The sequence below is a fragment of the Takifugu rubripes genome, chromosome 21 (assembly GCF_901000725.2).
Source record: "Takifugu rubripes chromosome 21, fTakRub1.2, whole genome shotgun sequence".
NCBI lineage: Eukaryota > Metazoa > Chordata > Actinopteri > Tetraodontiformes > Tetraodontidae > Takifugu > Takifugu rubripes.
Window position 1 is genome coordinate 14,788,680 of NC_042305.1, and position 24,298 is coordinate 14,812,977.

Here is a 24,298-nt window from a genome sequence, read left to right on the forward strand (position 1 = left end):
AGCAAAAATACAGCAAAAAGTCCTGCCTGTGCACGGCCCCCCCTCTGCACAAATTGTGCCCCACGCACATGTAGAGGCCTAATGAGGCAGACTGTAAAGGTAATTCAGAAGCCAAGGGAAGTGTGGCGATAAGCGTGTAAGCTGGTGCCACTCACACCTTCAAACTCCACCCGCCTCTGATCCGAGCTGAGAATCCTGATCATGGCGAGCATGAATACATGTGTAATCAGGCACACGCGATAATGGGATTCTTTGTGAGGACGTACCTGTCAAAGGTGACGGGGGGGGGGGGGGGGGGGGGGGGGGGGGGAGTGAGTTGTTTCTAGAACGAGACATAAAACGAGAGAAAGATGGACTTGAATGTTTTAAGCAAAAACACTGTGGCGACAAAATGAAAAAGGCTGAAACAGATGGAGGACATTTACCTTGGAAAAAACCTCCCACAGCTGTTCACAGCTGCACATTTGACCCGCGAACAAAGCCACAGAGATGTCTTACATCCTTCTTTTCAAATGTCTGACAACTTTTTTTTATACTGAGTCTCCAAAGCTGCACTCCTCCGTCTGTTCCTCGTTGTCTGGCTCGAAGATTTCAAAGAAACTTCCAATCTGTTTGTCACTCTAACTTGAAGACGCGAGCCAAACACCTCGTTTGCAAATTTAATTTGCAAAGTATTACTAAAAACCTTAGGAAATATCCCAAACTCCCAGATTTAAACTGTATAATAGTAACACTTTTTAGAGACAAATAGAACAAATAGCAGGCACCTTTTAAAATCTCCAGCTGTCAGAGTTGAATGAATGCTTTATTTGTCGCACTCACAAGTTTGATCTAATGATCTCAGAGTCTCGTGGCAGGACAACTTGTTAAAACACCAACTTTGCAGCTCAAGAAAAAAAAAGGCTGTTAAGGTTGTCAGTGAAGTTATTCTCCCACCTTTTTTCAATGTATTTAAAAGTTTGTCGCCAGTAAAGGAGAGAAGGAAGACTGAGAAAAATCTACCTGCAATTTTAAGAACATGTTATTTTGCTCCCTGTGGGAAACAAGATGTTAATGGTCTGATAGCCGAACGTTAATGACGCCACCTCTTTGATATATGAAGCTTTAGAACTCCTAAATTCCTAACGTGGGTTACGGTTTAAACCAGTTTTATGGAATGCAGTAATTCCTATTCTTCCAACTGGGGTGTGTTGTGTGTTTTAACAGACATTTGCTTCATGGCGCCACCAGAAGCATTGCTAAATTTGGTTTGTGATCCAGAATTGACCAACTGTTAAATCGTCCTCATTGTTTATGCATTAGAAGGAACAACAGACACCGATGAATCTGATGAGTTACACGATTGCTATTACAGCCTGAATTTAACTGTTCACTGTTTCCGTTCATTACTCTGGAAACATTTATGAAAACCTTGTTTCTGAAACCATCTGCTCCAGCTGCAACGTTAGATAAATAATGTGCATTAATTACACACCTGCTGTTTTAGTTTAGCTGGTATTTTAATTCAGAGAATGCACATACTTTGCATTTACGGGCTCTAAATTTACGGTGGATTTAGTGCCTTGTGTTGGTTTTGTGATGTATAAAGTCCTTGAATGTAGCAGCCAAATCTGAGACTCCAGTCGAAGTTGGATTTAAGTCTTAAAACAAATAAAATGTAGTTGTTTTTTAGATGCTGACCTCAGCTGGCGGCTTTTTGACATCTTGCTCTCTTAGTTTGCGTGAATTCTCATGTTCAGTCTTTAAATCCTAACCTCAGCCACATATGGGACATTTTATACATCCACTGAAAACAAGAAATCATCTTGATAGCCTGCAAAATCAGGACTGCAATGGAAGAGAATTTAGAGTTTAAGAAAAGCCTGAAACAAAACATGCTTCTCTTGCTCTGTGATTAATTCAATTTTGGAATTAGCATATGTTAAAATAAATAAATGTCACCACTTCAAGTATGGAAAGAGTTTTTAATATTTTGGATGAATTTTCCTTCAACCCTGGAGGCCCCTCGCAACTGATATGAGACTTAATTGAATAAGTTAAGCAAATAAGTGCTATTAATATTTATAGGTGTGGTATTAAAATACATTCATATGCAGATGATGATATACTAATTTCATCAAATCCGGAAATATCTCCATCCATATTTGAGAGGATGAGAGAGACTTTTACAGCACGTCCTGCTGCAACATTAAAGCATTAGAGGAAAATTTAAAAGGACAGAACATTTCCATTGTCTCTGGGGTGAGAGACCATCATCAGTCAATCAACTTGTTTGCAACTTGATTGTGTTCAGAGCCAGAATGTTAATGAAAGCAGGTTTTTTTGGAGCCCTAAAACAAGGACTGGGTTTGTGCTTTTGTGTGTTGTCACGTTGAATAGCAGCGATGGCCTGTTTCCAAGGTCTTTAAATATGTATATGACTGAAAATAGAATGTATTTACTCTGAACATGTTATAAAAACATGTTTGAGCACTCTCAATCCACAGAAGAGAGGTCCCGAAAGGGGAAAAAAAACCCCGAAAATCAGACAAATATGCTCAAAGTGCATTTGTTGAAAGAAACCAAAATCCAGAAAATACGGCGTTTAAATAAAAATTTCAAGAGCCTACTCGTCACCTTGCTCACCTCAACATTCACATGTCTGTCATCATCTAGGTAGTTTAGAGGGTCAAAATTCCATCATCAAGTAGCAAAACCCTGTTGATTCCAGTTACAGACACCTCATAATCTCCAAGATTTGATCGGGAATTTCAGCCTGCAGATTGTGTGAACCTGGCAAACAAACCTCTTAAGGGGAAAGTTGAACTCATTCAATCCATCCAGAGCCTGAGCCCAGAACACTCAGCTGTGGCCACATACAACTGTCTTTAAAAGGAAGAAGCCTTCAGCAGGACCAGGCTAGTAGAGAGGCAGATACAGGAAGGAGGAATAGAACAAAAACCCAACATATACAAATATATCAGTCATGGTTGTTTGTTATATCATTTGAGAGTGTGAGTGTAATTAGATATGGGGAAAAGCTATTTTTGAGCCTAGTGTTTCTGCATCTCAGGTTCTCCTGAGGATATAGATTTAAACCTCAGGGGTCACCCGGGTCAGAGGTCAGTGTGCAACTATGAATGTACCTGTAAAGCAAACAGTGGAGGGAGTGCTGGGGGGGGGGGGGGGGGGGGGGGGGGCTGTGGTGGTAGATGTGTAACCAACAACCACTGGAGCGGCACCCCTGCAGCCTCGGCCCACAGCAGCATCACTGAAGGTTCGGTGACCCGGCTCTAGCCCCAAGCTTTAGTATGGCTGGAGTAATGACTGTCGTTATAGAATCACTGGGCAGCTTTCTCAAAAGGGAAGGTTTTCAGGTTAATCTTAAAAGTAGAGAGCGAGTCGGCCTCCGGTACCGGGACACGGAGCTGGTTTCACAGCAATAATGGCTAAAGGCTCAGCCTCACATTCTTGAGACGATACGGGGCTATCGGCTTCTCCAGGTATGATGGAGCTCGGTCTCCAGGGGCCTTGTGAGTCAGGGGAAGCATTTTAAAGTCTATTCTGGATTTTATAGGCAGCCAATAAAAATGTTCTGATGCTTTGGCGTTTTAAGCTCCTGGAAGCGTCTGAATTTTATCTTATGCCATAGAAGATCTGATTTCTGACTCTTTCTCGTTTGCTTCTTTTCACCTCTCTCATATTTCTGTCTCCCGGGTTGTTTCTCATGCGTCTCTGTGCTGCCGGGTGTAAATCTTTCTGTCATCGGCTGGTCTTTGTGTTGCGTGTCCGGCGTTAACGACCAAACCTGCAGTCTTTTTCTGTCAGATCCATACATGACAGGTCCGCGTGACCTCGTGTTAACACCGATTGTTCCTCTGTGCAAAAGAGAGCACAGTGACGGGAATTAGTGCGAACCAGAGGCAGAGAGAGTCTCGGGCCGTCTCTTGACTGAGGTGCGGCCATTTTTAACTTCAGAAATGTTTGTTTTGTTGCACTGGTAATGCGGGGATTTTAAAACGGCTGAAGGTGGGTGAAGATTAAAGGATCGTCTAAAGGGAATTAATTGGATTTAAGCAATACCTCTTTTCCTGGAAAACAATCTATTCTTTTCTTCAGTGGGTCAGAATGCATCCCTTCATCCTCTACTTTGACTGACTCTTGGCTTGATCAACCAAACTGAAGGAACTTGAAGTTGGGAACCATTTGGTATTTGTTCTAGGTCTTATACAAAATACCACAGAAATAGAAAGGTGGTATTTAAAGAAATATGCCACCAATACCGAAAATATCTGTCAGACTGACAAGGTGAGAGAGTCAAAGAGTGTGAACGGGGTTTAGGCTTGTCATCCTTTCCTGCCTTACCAAAAAAAAAAAGGACAAAAAAACAGAGGCTTGTCGGGCTGTTTGGCGGCGTTCAGATCTGACAGAGGCAGCTTAGGGACGCAGCCTTGTCTATCATCCAGCTCGCTGACAGACACACACGCAGACAAAAACAGACAGATCCACCCCGGGACAAGAGTGTCATGTTTTCGTACACGTATGACCCCCCATCCCCCCCAACACCACCCTCTCTGTCTCCATCTCTCCTTTATTCCTTACTAGCGGCTAAAATCCCAGCCATGTTTAATATGTGTGGCTTTACTGACTGTTTAACTGCTTTGCTGCTGGCAGGCAGCGTACAAAAAAACCGGCCGTCTGTTGAAGACGAGACGGGTAAAAACGGCAAAATTGGAGGAAACAAACATGAGGAAAGATGCTGCAAAGAGAATAATTTTTCCTCAGATTTCACAGTTAAATATTGCATTAGTGAGCGTTTCCTCCCCTCTTACATGCTAAGTAATGCATAATCTCGCCTTAAGTGTTGAATTTCCCTCATTACATTGACTTCCTTTTCCAGGTTGCTACAATCCCTCTGCGGGCGCTGCGTTGATTTTAGAGCAGCAAATGTGTGGCAGCCGCCTCTCTGAGCTTTGTGTGTCATTGTTTTTTCAGTCACATTCTGCCAGTCAGAGCATTTTATTTATGACTTGGCCGTCAGAAGATTCACTGAGATGAGTGGGAATCTATTCAAATCCGCGTCTCTGCTTTCACACCATTATTTCATTCTGTAGTTCACATCATATCACCTGTTTTTGTGGGGGGTGCTTTTTTTTGTCTGTCTGTGTCTGAGGTGGATTATCTTAAGTTCCGGCTTGGTTGTGGGGGAATACAAGAGGAAGGTGAGGTAAAAAGGAAGAGATAGAGGAAGAGGTGCAGAGAACTGGTAAGAGAACATTTGTGGGAACTCTTTCAGGAAAGTTCTGCTTATGAAAAAATCTGTTGAATAATAGAAGAGTTTGGGGGAGTTTGTTTTTTTCTGGCAACAGACACACACGAGATATTTTAGTTCGCCGTCACGGCCGACTCAGACGCTCCGAACAGCCTCCAAAACTTCTTTCCCTTCAAGCGTCCTCAACGTAGCACAGGAACGCTGACAACAATGGTCAAGTTTGCCTCCTTATGTAAATTTACCAAAGAGAAATGTCTCCGCGTCTGGCAGGAAATCCGGGATTTCATCCTTTTTAATGACTTTCGTGCATCGGTTCTTTACCTTTCATAGCTCACGCAGGTAAATACGCAACGCAGGAGAGCATATCCAGAGACTGCCCTGACATATTTGCAGGAATCTTTTTGGCAAGACATGAAGTGAGAGCAACACATGGAACTAACTAAATAATGAGAAAAGAGACAAAGAGGATTGGCAGCATTTCACCTCCTGTGTTTGGGAAAAACAAATCATATATACCAGAGGATACATCCGCGTTGTAACCGAGTAAATGCTCGCCAAAGACGGTTGGATGCATGTTATTAAGATAGACTGGCTGGAGCACACGTGTGCACGGGCCTGCATAGTGTGGTAATAAACAGAGGGAGGGTATCGTCGAGGTGATAAATAGAACAAAACACACCGGGACAGATTAGCGAGAGGAAGGGAAGGGAGATAAAGAAAATAAAGAGATTAAAAACAGAACTGGGAAAAACAGAACAGCCTTGAGAATGAATGATGGAAGAGGGGCAGAGGGAGTGATCGACTATGGAACGCAGAGGAGGAGGAGATGGAATGGAAACAGCAAAGGGATGGATGAAAGGGAGTGGGAAAGGGGGGAGAGGAAGAGAGGAGCGGGAAAGAGTGATAGGAATGATGAGGGAAAAGGAAGGCGGGGCTGTCGGGATGGGAAGGGTGGAGGTTTTTAGACGGTGGAGATAAGACAGGAAGCAATAATCGAGATTAAAGGAAGAGACAGTTGGGGAAATGGTGATTTTTGTTTTCTGTTAAAAGGAGATGAGAAGGTGTTGGAAGAGTGAACATTGTCCTCCCCCCCCCCCCCCCCCCCCCCCCCTCCAATTACCAAAACCATCATTTGTAATCTTGAAACGATCTCCAACCCAGCGTGAACCCGCACGTGAATCTGTCACACAACATTTCTCCTGGTGAAAGTGTGAACTTTCATGAGAACTTCCGCTGTCAGCCTTTTGTCTTGTCCCTCCAAAATATTCAGCAGGAGGCAGCGCCACGCTGCGCGAATCAATTTTAAAAGAAATTTTACACAAAGGGAGCGTGGCACTATCAGGGATTAAAGAAAATCAGCCAGAAAATCGGGGCAGGGAAATTCTCAGCGAGGCAAATTCAATTTCAGGCAAAGTCCCCCTAACTCCCCCTGTGACAATTTGGCTTCTTTCCTCTTGTTTTTCATGTGCTCGTCTGAACTCCAGATTAACCTCTCCCTCTCTCTTCTCATGTGTCTCCGCAGGGTGTGGTTCCAGTCAGGCATCAACTTCCTGTCTGTGAAACCTAGCAACCTGGTCGCGTGGGAGATCAAACAGGAAATGGTGCCAGGAAGCAGCTCCTTGGCGGTGCTGTGCCAAAGGAAGGCCTACTCCACAGCAGAAGGGTAGGTCTGAAGGACAAACCCGTTTTCAAGACCTCTTTCTTGAGTTTTTTTTTATTTTTCATGAATCTTGGGCACATCAAAATTTGGAAGCATCAGCTCTGGTCCCAACAGATCTGCACTCTCCAGAACTGGGTTGAGGTAACGGTTAGGGCGGCGAACATTATACTGGTTTGACCAGTGTGTGACCAGCTCAGGCTGAGAACAACTGAAGCAAAAGGGTTATAAATGCGCCCAATTTTCATTTATTCCTGTTGTTTGAGACACGCGGGGCTTTTGTCGGCAAGCCAGCAACATCCTCAAGTGATATTGCTTACTCCACTTCCTGCTCCTTCAGATACATAAGAGCTGTCCACTCGCAGCAGCATCACAGCCACTGAAATATGCACATACATGCATGAGCGCGACTCAGAATCCACAACGAAGTTTGGGGATTTTCACAAGTGCGCACCAATGTTCTCCTTCCCGATCAACACCGACAGTTGTGATGGGAATGAACTAGATTTCTCTCCGGTTGACTGGCCGAATATGCTAAAAAAATAAAAATAACACTGCGGATTTGCAGAGAAACGGGCATAAATCGCAGAGACGCAAGATCTTGGTGATTGTAGATCTGTACGGGGGGAAGCTCAGCCGGTCCACACTGAGCCGCTCCCACTGCTCAGGTCCTTGTACCGTGTCAACAGCAGCACGCACAGCAGAGTTTCACTTGAACGCTCAGGAGTGTGAACAAGAAAGATGAATTGTTTCATCCAACTTCTCAAACCATTCACTGTCCAAAGAAAAGACACAAGCTGAGGCCAAAAGGTCAGCGCTCTATAACATTCCCCTGCACAAATCGGTTCCTTAATTCTCATAAACGAGCCCTCCAACTGAATTTGACCTGGTGCTGATGTCCTAGTGTTGCTTTTGATGACACCTTTGATCTGAAGGTTGTGCTCCATCCCACAGCTGCTTAAAGGTTTTGTCTGCACATACTGAGAGTTTTGAGAGCAGGATTGTGCTGTTGGATGGGCTTGTTCATTTTTTTTCTCTCACACTCACACACACAAGCACACACATAGAGCTCAACTCGTAGTCTGATAAGCTGTAATAGAAAGCACTGACCCAAGCATCAATGCTAAATTTGCCATTTACCAGGTAATTGCTCAGTGAGTTAAGTTTGTGTCAGGATGTTCAAAACAAAGACCAAACACACTTGCTTTCTATTTTTTAGCCAAAGTTTGTGAGGGAATCACAACTATCTCCACACTGTGCAGCCGCCATGTAGCAATAAGCATAAGAGAAGATTAAATCAAAACAGATTTAACTTAATGGAAGCAAACACACGCGCAAATCTAAGACAGGATGGGGCGGACGGAGGCTGCCGAGAGGTCAGAATCCGGCATTTGATGGAGATGTTTTCTCACGCTGACGGCTAAGCGCGAGCCGCATAAACATGTGTTTGCATTCGCAGGCAGAAGCAAGCTCGAATGCTACTGTCTTGTAGTGAAATATGAACGGTTTATCTGGCAGACAGCTGAAGAGGTGGGAAAGTTTTCAGCCGTCTTCATTTATTTCTTCTCTCTTCACCTCATCGTCACCTCTCCACTCCAGTGATATCCATCCGTCCATATCCTTTCTCACTCTCTCCTCAGCCCCAGCACAGCGCTGATGTATTGCTCAGCACCGCGGGAAACGGCTACAGGTCGACCTCAGCCAATTAGCACCACTTAGCTAGACATTTGCTTCGTCTGGGCATGAGTGATGGGCAGCATTGGCTCAAGGAGTAACCCACATGTGTCAGGAAGGGAACTAAAACCCATGACACAACAGCCTAGAGCCTTCTGGTCAAGGCCTTTGGAACAGTTTAGAGGTATTTGAGAGCTGCGGCATAAAAGTTTAAGCACAGTGTCCATGAATGGTTTGCATCATTCATGGGCTAAAGCCTTGGAAATCAGCAGGCCCAGCTCACATGATCATAACTGGGAATCAACTAATAAGCAGACCTGAAACCTTTACATGCATGCCATATATGTGATAAGAGATCTCAAGTGTTTCAGTCATTTCAATTTTCACTTGTACATGGTGACTGATCATGCAGAAAAGCTAGCTTTTTTGGCGACAGTGGTCAGGTAGACATTTGTTGTCAGTTAATCACGTCTGCCCTTTTTAAACCCCAATAATAGCTGAAATCACCCAAATGGTCCTAATCAGTTGTTTACACACCCTGAACTGTTTTGCCTGACTAAAACCACACAGGTTTAATTGGCCATTAGGGGTAAGTGTCCACCCTGTGACTCGAATAATTGTCATTAGTGTCCGTATATTCGTCGCTCTAGAGGGAGCTCTGCACATTTCACACAGAGCTGCACTCATCTTCTGAGCCGAGGGGCTGCTAAAAAAGATAGCTGGATTTTATAAATCAGGAAATGGGCATTAAAAAGGTATGCAGAGATGTAAAACGCAGCAGTAGCGTGGCGTTTAAACTGATAAAAATACTAATGCTGAGCAACAGTCGGGTAGACCGACAATAATTTCTGCCTAAACTGCCTGGAAAACTGTTGGAGAAGCAAAGAAATACCCACAAGCAACTTCAGCTGAGATGCACCATCCCCACTGTGGAGGAGGAGCTCTGATGTTTTAGGGGTTTGACATACGACACATAGAATTTAGTCAGGAATGAGGCTATATACAGCAAGTCATCATGAGAATATTGGAGAGAAAATGTAAATTCTCTGCCTGGGAAGCTGCACAGGGGGCCGGGCCTTCAGCGGAGGTTCTGGAACGGCCATCAGAGTCTCCTGGCTTTAGTATCATGCAGCCACTTTGGGGATGTTTGAGATGGGCAGATCGTGTTAGACAGCCCGAGAATTTACAGACCTGGAGGCTTTTTGCCAATAAAGACTGAGAAAACACCCGCCCCCCCCCCCACAGCTGTCCCTGAAGACTACATGCCGTCATCGCTGCTGAAAAGCCGCAGGAGACGTATATTGAATATTAGAAACAGCCGCAGTGTGAGAGAGGAAAAAACAATTTTGGTTGAATAATTGTTGTTATTTATGAGAAACTGATCAAAGGTTTGGACACAACCATCACTGGGTTTACATCAAACCCCCGTTCGGCAGCCTTTTCTACTCCGGGTCCATCACGGCGGTGTTGTTTGAGGTGTCGGGGCTCTAAATGAGCTTTATTCTTTTTCATCAAAGTGACGGCAGGCAGGAATCGAACCTTTTTCCCGATCAGATTGAGATTATTTCCTCCCACGAAGAGCGACGGCGAGAGCGACAGCCGCACGCACGCGTGCAGTCACTGACGTCCTGTCTGTACGTACACCTGCCAGCTTCAAAGCGATACTGTCGACAAAGAGACGCGTGCAAAAGCACAGATTAGGACGTGCGCTCTGGCGCGTGCACGGACACACAGGCCGGTATCAACACAAACAGACGCGGGCCTAGTTTGCTGTGGAAGCCCTGCATATTTCATGATGAAACAACAGCCGACACACACACACACACACACACACACACACACACATGTCTGTACCGTGCTCCACAGACGGCGCACAACACTCAAGATGGTTGGCTTTTATCAGCGATTGTGTGGGGGCGGGATGGCTAATTAAAAGAGCTGATCTGTATTAATCTCTAATGAGATAATACATGCTGAGACATGAAACAGTGAGTGTGCTGGGTTTTTTTTGAGTGTGTTTTGGGTTTTTTTAATGAATAAGAGGGTGAGAATTATTGCTGCCTCATACAATTAACCCTGCGAATTGATTCTGAATACCTACAGCGTCACTTTTCTGTGATATAATAGGAACCGACAGGATGCCATGTTCGCTGTACGTGCAGCACAGGCAACGGCGTGCCCGCGGATGCAATAATTAGCAGCGGCGCGTGGGCTTTTTCAGCGTGCGTGGGTGTATTTTGGTGCCGCTGTGTGAGCCGATGACGCCTGTGCGGTGGGAGCACATGTGCTATTCCAGATCTGTAGGATTCCTGTACATGTAGGTTGACGGATATATAAGAACAGACGCGCTGTGTCGAGCATGATGGCCGCGATTACTCTCACCCCCCCCCCCCCCCCCCCTCCCAGGAGGCCCGAGCAGTGTTTGTTTACTTTCTGCTTAAGTAAAGTTTGAATCAAGTCCAGTTTTGCTTCTTTATAGGTTCTTAATCAGTTTTCTTCTGCGTGGTTCCTGTGAGCCGCACTGTTTGACCGCCGCGCCATCGCTTACCCATCATTACACGGTCGTGTCACACTGCGCTGGGGACGCGCCACTCGGTTCTGCCTCCCTGCCCCTCCGCAGCTCCGCACCAGCGTGCTGAATAACAAAATATAATTAGATGTCGGGGACGTGCGCGTGCGTTGGTGCCTCCTCTCCCTGTGACGCTGCCATTGATGTGCCCTCGAGCAAGATTTGTTTTGGTGTTGGAATTCATTTTGATTATAATTTTAAATTGTTGCGCACGTCTCCCTCCCCCTTCCTGTTTTTTATTTACTTCCATTTTAATCTCATTTCCCTGTATTGTGTAATCTGCCGTTCTGCTTTCACATATTAGATTCCTCCTCTGATTTCACTGTTATGACCGAGTCATTGTTGCAGCCTGGTCTTGAGTTGATTCCACTCTTATTTTTTGGTCCCGTTTATAAAAAAAATAATGAAAAAAATAGATTCCAGTTCACCCCTTTAGAAAGAGCAGCCTAGCAGCAATTGTGTTTTTGTTTTTTGTTTTTTATGAGGGGGGGGAGACAGTTTATTACTGTTAGTGAAATGGGAGCGCTGCTCTGTTTCGTGATCTATAGATTAACACTAATGGGCCTCATTCAATAGCAGAACTGGGCTAATGTACTGTCAACACTCCCTACACTGACATGCTATTTATCTTGCCTCGCGCGCCTGTGTGTGTGTGTGTGTGTGTGTGTGTGTGTGTGTGTGTGTATTGTAGTTTTTCTTGCCCCTGCTGTGGGGGAAAACATTTTCCGGTATTTAAGCTCTACAACCTTTGCCCCACATGTGTGTAACGGGTGTCTGACCTCCGGTCTGCCCGGCTGACATCGACCTTCCTCAGGGTCAAAAGTCTAAAGTATCGAGCTGTTTGTCACGGAACCTGTGTAAAGGTCATCCAGCATTTTGTAAATACTCTGCCAATCGGTAAATGTATGTTTGGGTTCAGGTCATGTGACGAGAGCGTTGGGTTAGGGCGGTTCTTGAGTTCCGATTTGTTTTTAATGGTGCAGAAGAAGAATAACTCATAAGAATAATATAAAACAGGAACATAGTTGCTAATGTAATGTACGTGAGCCGTTTCATGTTCAGAGTTGAATAGTTTGCGACACAATCAGGGATTCGTCTGGGAGCACATCGGCCCGTGCCAAACCCCCCCTCACTGAACGTCAGGTGCCTCAAGCGTATCTCCGATGGACATAACGAGGACCAAAATATGCATTGAAGTTGCAGTGATGCCATTTTGAGTAGGTTAGAGCTTGGATAGGAAGGGTGTTCTGATTATTAGGGTTAGGACTGGGGGTGGGGCTGTTGTGTTCAAGAGTCCTCACAAAGATGGGTCCCATAAGTTAATGCCTGACAAAAGTTGCTCAGAAACATTGAATAAATTTGAGACTGGCCGTTCTGATGAAGCAAAGTGAGCGTGTTGGTGGTTATCTGCCTCTGTCGATGAAGAGAGACGAGGGCGGCGGGGTTAAGTGAGGCACATTTGGAGTCATTTGTAAAGAAAAACAAACTCAACAGAAACCAATTGTTTGGGTGTTGGCAGCTGCTCTTTCTCACACACACACACACACACACACACACACACACACACACACACACACACACACACACACTGTGCCAAGTTCAGTCTCTTTTGGCACACTGGAGGACTAAAAGCAGCAGCAGAATGGAAGGATAGAAACAGCAGAAGGCTGCCAACTAGAGGAGTGGGGGTGGGGGGGTGTGGGGGGGTTAAGCAGCGAGAAAAGAGCGTGTCAAGCTGGAAAATAACACTTAACAAAAAAGAAGAGGAAGATGTCCATGAAAGCGTGACACTGTGTGTGTGTGTGTGTGTGTACACGTGATAACATACATAATAGCTCGGCAGTCTATGTAAAGGCGCCGTTTTAGCCTGCTTATGGGATATCTGCAGAGATCCGTCAACACATTTGTCTCTTTTGAATTGATAGCAGTGAATTCAGCTCTTTTTTCTTTACTCTAAAGGAAAAGGCAGCGGAAAGACTGATTCCATCTGTACGAGGGCAGATTAGTCTGTCGTGCCGCAGCAACGATGAGTGGCCTGTATCGGATTTTTGTTTTTAACGTGACCCATAACTGTGTGGACTCCCAGATCCATTCGTCCGGTCCATTTTGCAGATCAGAATTGATTACTGTTATTTTTAAATGGCACATATATGGCAGTCTGCAACATGAGGACGGTCTTTGGCAGTCCCAGATCATGAAGGTCAGAGGGATAGCCCTGACCCCTGACCCCACATGAGGGGCTCCCCTACTCACCCTAATTTACCAGATAATTACACATTTGTCAAAATATGAATTTGTTTGTGCTGGTTTAACCTTAAGTCGCATCATTACTTGACACCAAAGACCCTGAAGGAGCCACCAATGGGCCCTGACCCTCTTCTGGTCTCAAATCTGACAGATTTTGTTGCTAGTGGTAGAAGTGACCCATGCTGGAGTTACTTTAAAAGTGCATCATGTAACCTGTCATTGAATGAACATTAGCTCGCAGCAGTTAGCGGCTAGCTGTTGAGACCGTGTGCCGTTTGAAACTAAGGAGCCTTAATGTAACTATTGTGATTAATGATGATCTAGTACAAAGATGTCCCGGTGAGATATTTGAAACCTCATGTAAAACACTGTAAAAAACACAGTTTTGACAACAAACATACACACACAGAACTGAAGAAGCCTTCTGGATAGAAGGCGAAACGTCTTCAAGAGAAGAAACCCAGTCCAGTTGACAGAGCAAACTACCTTGGATTTTGACAACAAACTTTCTTCAACAATGATCTGCTGTTGTTTTCAGTGAAAGCTGCAAAAAATGTCCAGATTTTAAAACTTTGCTGCAGCTTTGTCAAGAAAGGGGGGATTTAGTGGTAAATACTGATGGAGGACAGAAGGAAACATCGGTGGAAGGACCGTTAATGTGGAAGACAGGTGAATTTACAGCCGTAGAATTCAGATGTGAACGGTGCAAGAACCGAAAAGAGAAGAGGATTGTGAAAAGATATATAAAGGAGATTTAAGAGGGGAGAAATGGAGGATAGCGTACAAGACAAAGCTATTTTCTTGGAATGTTTTACCTTCAAGTTTGAACAAATCCACTCCTGCAACTCCCAAGATATTTACATGGAGGAATCTGCAACACAGTCGGGGGAAAGTGGGGCGCGGCGGCATCTTTCTTCAAATGGCTACTGCAGGTGAAGCAGCTCCTTGTGAGAGAATAAACATCTCCAGAATAAACCTGTCATCCAGCGAGGGAAGACTTTTGGGAGCGAGGGTCATCAGAATGAATTTGATTTAAGTCGCTGTAACTTCAGCTCTGATCCATCAGCTGGGCTCTGAGGTGCTTTCTTCGCCTCCTCTGGAGTTCATCCTGCCATCCAATTAGGTAAGCTGGCCCATGTGACAGGGCCTCCGAAGCATCATATACCATTTCTAAGGCTGCGGCTTTACTTCAGAACGAATGTGCTTAAGAGAAAGGTGCCTCTCGAAAGAGTTTGTCCTTTAATTTCCATCTTAGGAGACGATTTTTGTAAGTAAAGAGAAGCGTTAGCTGTCAATTACAGGAGAAAGGAGTCAAAATTTATGGGGAAGCGGTGGGGTAGAGGGTGCTCGTGTGGTCCAGTGCTCGATCACGGTCCTGCGTTGGCTAATTAGGCCTCACAGATATGGACGGGGTTTATGTGTACAGTCTCAGCTAGCATCATTCTGTCACTCACTGGTACGACCCCGGCCGCCTGAGCACTCGCTCATATGCATACATCTATATGGGCACACCAGTCGGCTCCCAACACGCGATCAGTTCCGGGTGGAACAGCGAAGGTCATGCAACTCCTTCCTATAGGTCACATTTCCAAACAGGCAGACCCTGTTTTTGTAGGCCATGCTTTAAATAACCCTCCACTCCCGCTGGATTAGTCCCCCAGCTCTAATACCTCCCGTGTTCCCTCTCCCCTCCTCTATTCTCCGTCTTCTCACCCTCTGTGCCCGCGCTGAACCCCCGTGGGAACCTACGTAGCGAGATGTGTGGCTAATTAAGGCGACCTACGTGGACCCGTGTGTTGGAGTCTCTCTCCTTTGGGATGTACAGTGTCACGGCGCGAGCAGCAGTGCCGGTCCTAGCGCTCACTCGCGTCCCCCTGCGCGGTTAGCGCTCGTGTGTGTTGGAAAAGAGGTGTCAAGCATTGTTTCCATGATTTTTCTCCTTGTTTCATAAAAAAAATCAGCTTTTTTTCTTTGCTTGCTCTCTATCTGCTCTCTTTCCTCCGCGCTGGCTTTCATTCTTTCATTTTGCCCTCCTGCTTTCGCCTTCCCACCCTCCTTGGGTAATGGGAGCCCCGGGGCCCCATCCCTGCCGTTTAATTAATTCTTTTCATCGTGCAAATCAAAAACCAAGCACATGTCCTTGACTTTACAGCGCTCCAGCATACAAGAACGGACGAATGACAAACAAATGGAGTGGGCCTCTTTGTCCCTGGAGGAAGCTAAAAGGCTCCACTAAGAGGAGACGAGGAAAAGGGAAAAATTAAAGAGTTGCTTAAGAGTCTGTGTGGGCTGGAAGATGGTCTTGAAAGTAGAAGGATGCGGATCATTAGGAGCCAATGAGTGAGTTGTGTAATAAAAAATGCAGGTGCTGGGAAAAAGACTTGAAAAAGAAACTGGAAGCGAATTAGTGGATTTGAGGATTTTGAACTGAAAAAAGTGATTTAAGTCGATGGTATAATTTCTATGGATCTCTTTTTTTATATTCATAAGCGAAAAAGGGCTTCCCTCCAACAAAAAATGGAAATCATGGCATCAAGACATCAGGAGACAACATTCTTTGTTTGTGTATTTTAAAATGTTAATTTGAAGATGATAAAGATGTTTTTAAGGCAGTGACGGATCCCCCGTAAACCTTTCTTTAAAATTTAAGAAGACCCAAAACAAATGAATGGCTCCAACAGCTGGCCTGCAGAGGGAAGAGGAGCTCGGGGGAGGGGGAGAAAATGATGAATGTGAGGAAACCAATTTTATTTCTATTTTTTTTCTTCCCTGAGCTCCGGCAAATGTTTGTATTTTTAGAAGAGCAGGAGGAGGTGAGGTAGCAACTGAGGGAGGAAAAGATAGAGGAAAAGGAGACAAGTTACAAGCTTTTCCATGCTTTTTTTTCTTTCTCTGATTGGGGGACAGAAAGAGGGCAGCGTGGGGACAGCAGTCGTCTTCCCAACATCCAGCCAACAGGGAGGAGGGTGGAAAATTAGATTTTCAGGTGAGAGGAAGTGACATGCGTTTGGCTTCAGGTTTGTTTGTTTTTACCTCCGAAGCCAAGTTCTTTATTTTACTTCTTCATGTCATTACAAACTAAACCTGCCAATCAAACGTGCCCCGACATGGCGTCCCCCGGGTTTTACCGCTGATTTCCTGTTTCTCCTGGCGGCGCCACTCACTCACATCACTCGCTGACCCAGTTCTTTTATTCTAAAGAAACATCATCCAACCCGCATCACTTCCTGTGTGCCAGTTCAGCTTTCCTCTTCAGAAAGGTGTCCGACGGTTCATTTAAGTGTTTGCCATATTGCTATGGCAACCAATATCCGCCCTAGCATGAGTATGTAGAGATTGGAGGCAGTTGGATTCCGGCCGTGGCGCTGCGCCTTCATTTTCATATTTCCAGAGGCTTGCTGGGTAAAGATTATTACACTCTAAAAACAGGCCTCATCAGTGAGATACAGGAAAGAAAAATGAATGTGGACATAATATTCAGTCATTTATACGGTCACGACGTCTCCCCCTCACATTCGTCACGTGGTGGAGCTATTTCCATAAGCTAAATGCTATTTAGCGGTACAGATGGAGGCGACTGATTGTTCGGAGCTGGCGACGAGACCTCGCCGCTAAACTCAGACGGCTGTTATGAGAAACGTGCTTGTGCTCATCCTCTCATCTGTCCCTCCAGCTGGAAAAGTTTCTATCTTTTCCACAAATTATGCGCCGCAGAGATGAAAAGTCGCTGTGCAGCCTTTGTCTTTCCAGCTCAGTTTTTAATATTTTTTTCTTTATTTTAATGATGTACAGTTACAAATTGCTGCTTTAGGCAGGACAAACGGGGACATAATTAGATGTTTTGTGTATCTAATTTCCACCCGCCATCGTTTATAAATCGTCTATCGTGAATCATCTGTTAACATTCTGGACAACAAACTCTGACTACGCTAGGAGATAGCTTAGCATAATAGCTCCTGAACTCAGTAATTGTGGTGTGATTAATGGTGCAATTTCTCATTGCACCACTAAATGGTGATTCCAAAATCTGACTAATCTATTTAAAAGTTAATAAATAGTAAATAAAACAAGGTAATAAAACAAAATGACAAAAATCCTCATAAATGAGCTTTCCATTCTTTTTTCCCCCATCATTCTTTTCAGGTCTGCTTGGTTTTGCCTCACTTCCTTTCCACTAATGGGGTTTCGAACCGGTGACCTCTCGGCCTCAAAAGCCTGCAGATTCCCCAGCTCGGTCTCCCGTGACTCCCAGTCCGTTTATCCCTCTCCTTGCAGGTTTAGCCGGCCTTTTCTGGTGTGACAGTAAAACCTCCCCTCCCCTGTTGCCGTCAGTAATTGGTTCCTCCTGTCAATAGAGGCATTACACGTGTTTGGGAGCTGACAGCAGCACCTGTCCTCCTGTCCCTGCCTCCGTCTTCTCTCCCTCCCTCCTCTCCACCTTTCCTTTCCCACTCTCCGCTCGTGCTTTGTTCGTTCCGCCGCTCCTTCTCTCTCATTATCTATTTCCATCTCCGCTTTAGTTTCTTAACAAGCTGCTTCCTGTCTGTCTGGCGCAGCTGTTGATTACCTAATTACCTCGCCTTTCACAAACACACGCGCCAGCGCTCCAACACGCGCAGCAACGCCACGCGGAACGGGAAGAAAAGGTGTTGTTTACAGTCAGTCATCAAGGTCACACCTATGCTTTTGTGTTTCTCAGCTTAGTAATAACACGCAGCCGGTAAGCTTTAACTGATATAAGACTCTTTTTTTTTTTTTAGATTTGCTTTTGTGACACATTTTTAGGCCAGCATAAATATTTCTTCTACCATTGTTGAAAGAACAGATATGTCGGCTGCAGTTTTAGAAAAACGGGCGCCGGTTTACGCCAAAACTGTAATTATGTGCTCCGGCATTACTGCATCTGCATTTTTCATTTTAAATTATAACTCTCCGCGTTTCTCTGTAATTGCTTACAGTCACCAGATAATGTGTAAAAATTGCGTGTGAAATAGAAATAAGTTGACGCTCCGGGCTCTTATTCTTTTTCCATTTGTCAATGAAAAAGAAGCTGGTGCTGCCGTCCAGGATGTACAGTGGGTGCAGGGGATGTGTGGGGGCCCACCTGGTGGAGCAAAAAATACCTCCCCCCCTCCCCAGAGGGGAAATAAACAAGCAAACAACATGGAGCTGAACACGGGAGAATAAACCAGAGAGCAAAGGGACAAACAAGCATGTCTCATTTACTGGAACATCCAACTGGTTTATATTCTTTGACTGAATATCAGTTTTCCACTTCCTGTCTCGCCACGTCTCCAACGCGCTCATTTGCACTTCTTCTTTGTCCTCCTTCCTTGGAATTAACTTCAAATGTGTATTATTGTAGTAGGAACGAAACTGATAAATTTAAAGGGGGGAAAAAAACACCATTAACAGATGAAATGGCTCCTTGATTTAGTGACACGTCTGTCCTGCTTCTTCCTTCCTTTCAAGCATCACATGGACTTTAAAGCTGCTGGAAACTTTTACCGGTACTCTCTCACTCTCTCTCTCTCTCTCTCTGTCTCTCTCTGTCTCTGTCTCTCTCTGTCTCTCTCTGTCTCTCTCTCTCACTCTCTCTCTCTCTGTCTCTCTCTCTGTCTCTCTCTGTCTCTGTCTCTCTCTGTCTCTCTCTGTCTCTCTCTCTGAGCTTATCTGGGTGCCAGTTTACCCATTAGCTTGGAAACAAGGAGGCCTCTTACATCCCCCCTCCACACACACACAAAAACATATTGCTATCTTTGTGAGGACTCGTTGCTATAGTGCATTTCCAGCCGACCGATCCTGATTGGTGTATTTCATGTCTAGGCCTTCAGTGACGTCCTGTTAAATCTTACCCAGATTAATACATCTCAATGTATCACATTATAAAACTGTGGTTTGTCCAATAAACTGCACTCTTCACTGTTTCTTATGGGACACCACTGAGAAGATAAGTTGAGTTCGGCCTTTCCCTTTCTCACACGTGCTTGTCCAACCCCAGGATGTGGTGTTTTGATGAGTGGCGTCCGAGCTTCCAGCTGGTCGTGTGGTTGGGGGCTGGTTGGCTGTCACACCTGAGTGTGTCTATTCCCTTACAGCACACAGGAGCCTGCTGAGTTGATTCATAGAACCCAGACAAGACAAGCTAGCTGAAATAATGGGTGGATTAAAAAGGCGACTATAATATGCAACACTGGAAACCAAGTAGATAATATGACATGAAGAGAACAGACTATGTAAAGTATGTATGTTTAGGCCAGCAGAGAAGGCCTTGCTGGCCCAGATGGCCCAGATGGCCCACCACTGTCAGCTCCCAACTAAACCAGCAACCTCAATGCTAAACTTTAGCTTCACCCTCAAACTGGCCTTCTTAACCTGTGAGGACCAGCTAAATGTTCCCATCTTCCCCAAAAAGTCCTCAGTTTGCTGTGAAATGTGTATTTTGGTGCTCTGTGTAACATGTAAAGGAACACCCACACACACCCACACACACTCACACAGTTTCTTATTCTTCTACATCTACGTCCTGACACATTTCCGCACTTTTCCACAGTTCTGCTCCCACTCGGAGGCATTAGACTCCTGAGACTAATTATCACTCAGGTGTGTCATCTTGTATTTATTTGGGCCAGTGAGATTCTTCCTCCTCGTTTCTTCTCCGCTTCACCATCTGCCTGTCTTTTCATCCCCTCCGCTCTTTCAGTTCCACCGTCTCAGCCTCTTTTCCCTCTCTCCCTCCTTCGCTGAACTGCTGAGGCTGGAGTTTTGCAGTCTGTGTTCGGTGTCAGGTACAAGGAGAAACAGCCCCAGAGTGTGTGTGTGTGTGTGTGTGTGTGTGGGGGGGGGGGGGGTGATGGGGGGTGATGGGGGAGAAGCCCTCGCTACTGCACTTAAACAAGAAAAGGAAGCAGAGGTGTGGATTTCTGACAGGTAGGTTCTACTGGAGGAAAACTAGTCATAGTGGAGCAGGAGCACACACCTAGCAGCTAAGCTAAAAGGCTTGCGTAATCTGTGCCCCCCCCCCCAAAATCTGGCTGCTCTCACAAGTCAAGTAACCACTGAAGTCATCAACAAGCCGACGGAGGTGTTTTCCTCAACCTGTGGCGTGCTACTACTCTGTTGTGAGGTACCTCAGCAGGATTCTGAGCAAAGACCAGTGAACCTCAGACCCTCCCAGTATCCTTCAGCACGTGTTGCCGCGGCGATGCAGCCTGTTTATTTACAATATTGACCCGCAGATAACTGGCACTTAATGGCAATTAGCAAATTAACTTTTCTGGGCGCAGCCAAATATCCAGATCGGCCTCTTCCAATGAATCCAAAGCCTCTCCTCGTTTATCGACGTTCCTGCCGCGTCCGCGACTCATTAGCGTCTTCAGAACGAGGTCAGCTGGCGATCGCCAGCAGCCATCCGAACGCTTGACCTCCTCCGCCTCCGGACCCGTTCGCTCCGCGGCACGCGTGGCTCGACACGCGTTTACCCTTACGGGTGCAGGTTAAACAGATGTGGCGGCAGATGTGGCGGCGTGTCCTCGCGTGCATGCGTGATGGATGCTCACGCTCGGCGAAGCCAGAGAACTGCACCAGGAAGATCGGCCAGTCATCGGGTCTACGTGACACGTGCTAAAGCTAAGCTCGAAATCAGGACTTTTAGAGTGAAGGGATAGGGAACAATAGCAGAGTCTCGCTAGTGTTGAGCCAATAACCTTCTGTTCTTCATCCTTTGTGTTTTGTAAAAGGAAAAAAACAATAATTCAGAGTTCACGTCTTGCTAGTTCTGCTGCTTCCCGCCGCCCAGTGGACCCATTCTGCATGTAAACACTTTCGCGAGGATTCTGTTTCTTAAGCAAAAAGCTAATGTCAGTTGTGATTGACCTTTTCATGTGCGTGCGTGTGCATGACCTGGACTCAGAGCTAAAATGTAGCAAAATCTTTGTCCCCCTTAGGCTAAACATTTTTTTTCTCGCTCTGATTAGCACATTAGCATGTCCCAACAACTACCCAGGGACATTATCATGGAAGCTAACTAAAAGGGCATCGACCGGATGGCTTGGTGACATTTTATGCTGGTTCATTGTTAATCGATGCCATGCTAAGTAGAGGTAAGTGGCTGATAATGTGCTTTTAGAGGAATCAGGATGGGAGATATTGACATATAGGGCAGGAAATGACAGAAAGGGATGCAGCGTTTCCTTCTGAGCAACTTTAGTGTTGGTGAAAGAAACACAAATGAAAAGAATTATTCAGCTACTTTCACTATTGTTGTAATAGACTTGTTTTTTTAAGGCGTCTTTGAATTCAATGCTAATAAAGTTTCACCTGTTCAAAACTTCAACAGCGACCAGAAGCTAGAGAAACAATGGCGCCGCTGCATTTTTATTACTGGCCCACTTTAAGGCCTCGGTGATGAAAGGGGGATTTATGGTGATAATCCGTCATGCCAATGTGTCGGGTTGTTATGCCCACGAGCAAGGCACATGCCCCGGATTAATCGCTCGCTCGCCGCGCAGACACTTTCTCGCTTTCGCATATGGCGAAAGAGCATGTTTGGAGAAATACATCTAGTAATGGGTGACACGAGCGTGCACACACACTTATGCGTCGGCACACACTTGTTCCACCTTTACACTTTGATTTAAAGGTTCACGGGAGATTTAGCCTCCTCCATTTTCTCTCTATTTCTCTCGCTCACACACACACACACACACACACACACACACACACACAGAGTGGAGCCTTTAAAGAGTGCACTTATGAATCCATGGGAGATTAATTCTCGGGCTTTTTCCTTTCACAATCTGCTGCTTCCTTGGTCTTTGTCTCTCACCACGTGGATAATTGTACGTACAGCCAGTCTTTGCCCTCTTTGTCTTCGGCGTTCATCATTGTTCCTCATCGCTGCAACACAAAGAAACAAATCCTGAAGTTCACAGCAGGTAGGACTCTTCCTCCCCGTCCTCCTCTCTTTCTCTCCCCTGAGCTCTGGCGCCATCACTCCCTGACTACAACTAAGTCCCTGTTTCTGTCCTCCACATCCCCCCCCCCCCTCCTGCCCTCAGATTTGCAAAGAGCTCTCTGTTCCCTCTCCTGATTCTCTCGTCTTCCCTCTTGCTCCCACCACTCGGATCGCCTCACTGTCACTTTCTCTCACGCTGTCTTCCTGCCTGTCCTCGTTTCCCACCAGGAGCTAATGATGGCGGACTCACCACTTCTGGATGAGAGAACTTTCTTTATCTGTGTTGGATCCAATATTGTTGGCTGTGGAGTTATTCAGTTTCCATCCTGTCAGAGCTGCCTTACGAGACAGATGTGTATCTGATGTTGATGGAGGGGAAACTTTAAAGTTCCTTGAGAACATCTGCATTTTCCTCCAACCAGACTGAACACTCGGCTTCATTGTGAGAGTGGGAATCCTGTTGATGTGAATTCAGGCCTGTTTTATTTATGCACAATAAAAGGCAATGGAGGAATTTAATAACATGTGAAGTCTGTGAACTGAATCTGACGTTGAGTAGAATAACCAGAGTAACGTTATAAATGCAGCATCTCTGCGGTACTAGTGAAGGCTCGATGACCTGATGCATCTCTTGGCAAAGCTGATTTTATCCAAGGTTGAGCTGGAGGCAGCTGATTCCAGAATCTGTGCCCTGTTAGCATTAGCATTAGCATTCCCTTTCAAATGTGACAGCTGAAGAAAGAACTCTGCTCATTGTGACTGGACTATGATGAAAATGAGTAGGGAACAGCCTCCCTCTTTTATAGCGGAGGCTACTTTTATGGAGATAACCCATTCATTCTGTTCTCTCTGTATTCTTCTCTATACCTCTCTTTGCTCGTGCACAATGACTTTTCATTTTCTGTCTTCCCCTGTGTATGTGTGAGGGAGAGATTTGCCTCTCTCTCTCTCTCTGAAGGCACTGTCATTGAAGTGTGCAATTTTGTGCTAGATTGCTACTTCCAAACAGCCACTACAGCCCCCCCCCCCCCCCCCCCACCCAACTGAGCGAAAGCCAGGTAAATGAATGGCGATGGCTTTGTTGCATTAAGAACTTGAAACCATGTATTTTTTGGCTGAGGAACCTTCATTTGCACAGCGAGTGAGGGATAAGAAAGCCACCAGATGGCTGCTAATGGACGCTAGATAGTAAAATCTTACAAAACAAAGCAATGAGTTAGAAGATGATGGAGAGCGCTCGGCAGTTCCGGAGACGAGCAGCTGCGGCATCATTTCCGCCACAGGATCAAACGTGGCGAGATCGACTCATGAGAGACGCCCGGCTGTTGGTCTGAGGGCGGTCGGGACTTCCTCCCAGACAGCAGAGCACAAGTGGACAATGGGAGAGGGCAAGGGTGCAGAGATACTGGCACACACACACGCACACACACGCGCACACACACACACACACACACACACACACATTTTCCTGCTAGTTTCTCTTCTGCCAGCCTTCATTAATAATGAAGCAGAGTTCATCTGAACATAGAAAAACCTACGTCGTGTTCCTTCAGTTACAATTTGCTGAAAGGAAATGTGCATGAACAGAGTAGGAAGTTAAAAGCTCATCTTCCTGCTCCCATCAGTCCCCCCCCCCCCCCCCATTACCTTTGACCTCAGCTGCCCTCCTGCCTCAGAGGCTGTGTCCCAGTTTGCTATCACCTGCTCCTGCAGAGCACGGATGTGCACCGCCGCCCACTTCCCCCCTCAACATCTTCCCTTTGTTAAGGTTCCTCTCGTCTTTTCTTCCTTCTGATGCTGGTACTTTGACTGACAGGGTCGCGGCGACACGGGAGACCCTGGCCGCACTTCCTCAAGGACACACGTGTAAAATACACCCGGAGAAAAATAATTGGCTGTTGCATCTTTACCTGGTTTTGAAAATTACCAGAGGCTCTGGGTGGG

General features: G+C 45.7%; 1 protein-coding gene across 1 annotated transcript in view; it reads left to right on the forward strand.

Annotated features, from left to right (window-relative positions):
- The window catches only part of LOC101075047 (transmembrane protein 132D), a 135,554-nt gene that overhangs the window by 68,433 nt on the left and 42,823 nt on the right, over positions 1–24,298 (forward strand). The window contains exon 4 of the mRNA XM_029830175.1: positions 6,774–6,914. Coding sequence (XP_029686035.1) covers positions 6,774–6,914 — 141 coding nt within the window. The remainder of the gene's footprint in view (positions 1–6,773; positions 6,915–24,298) is intronic.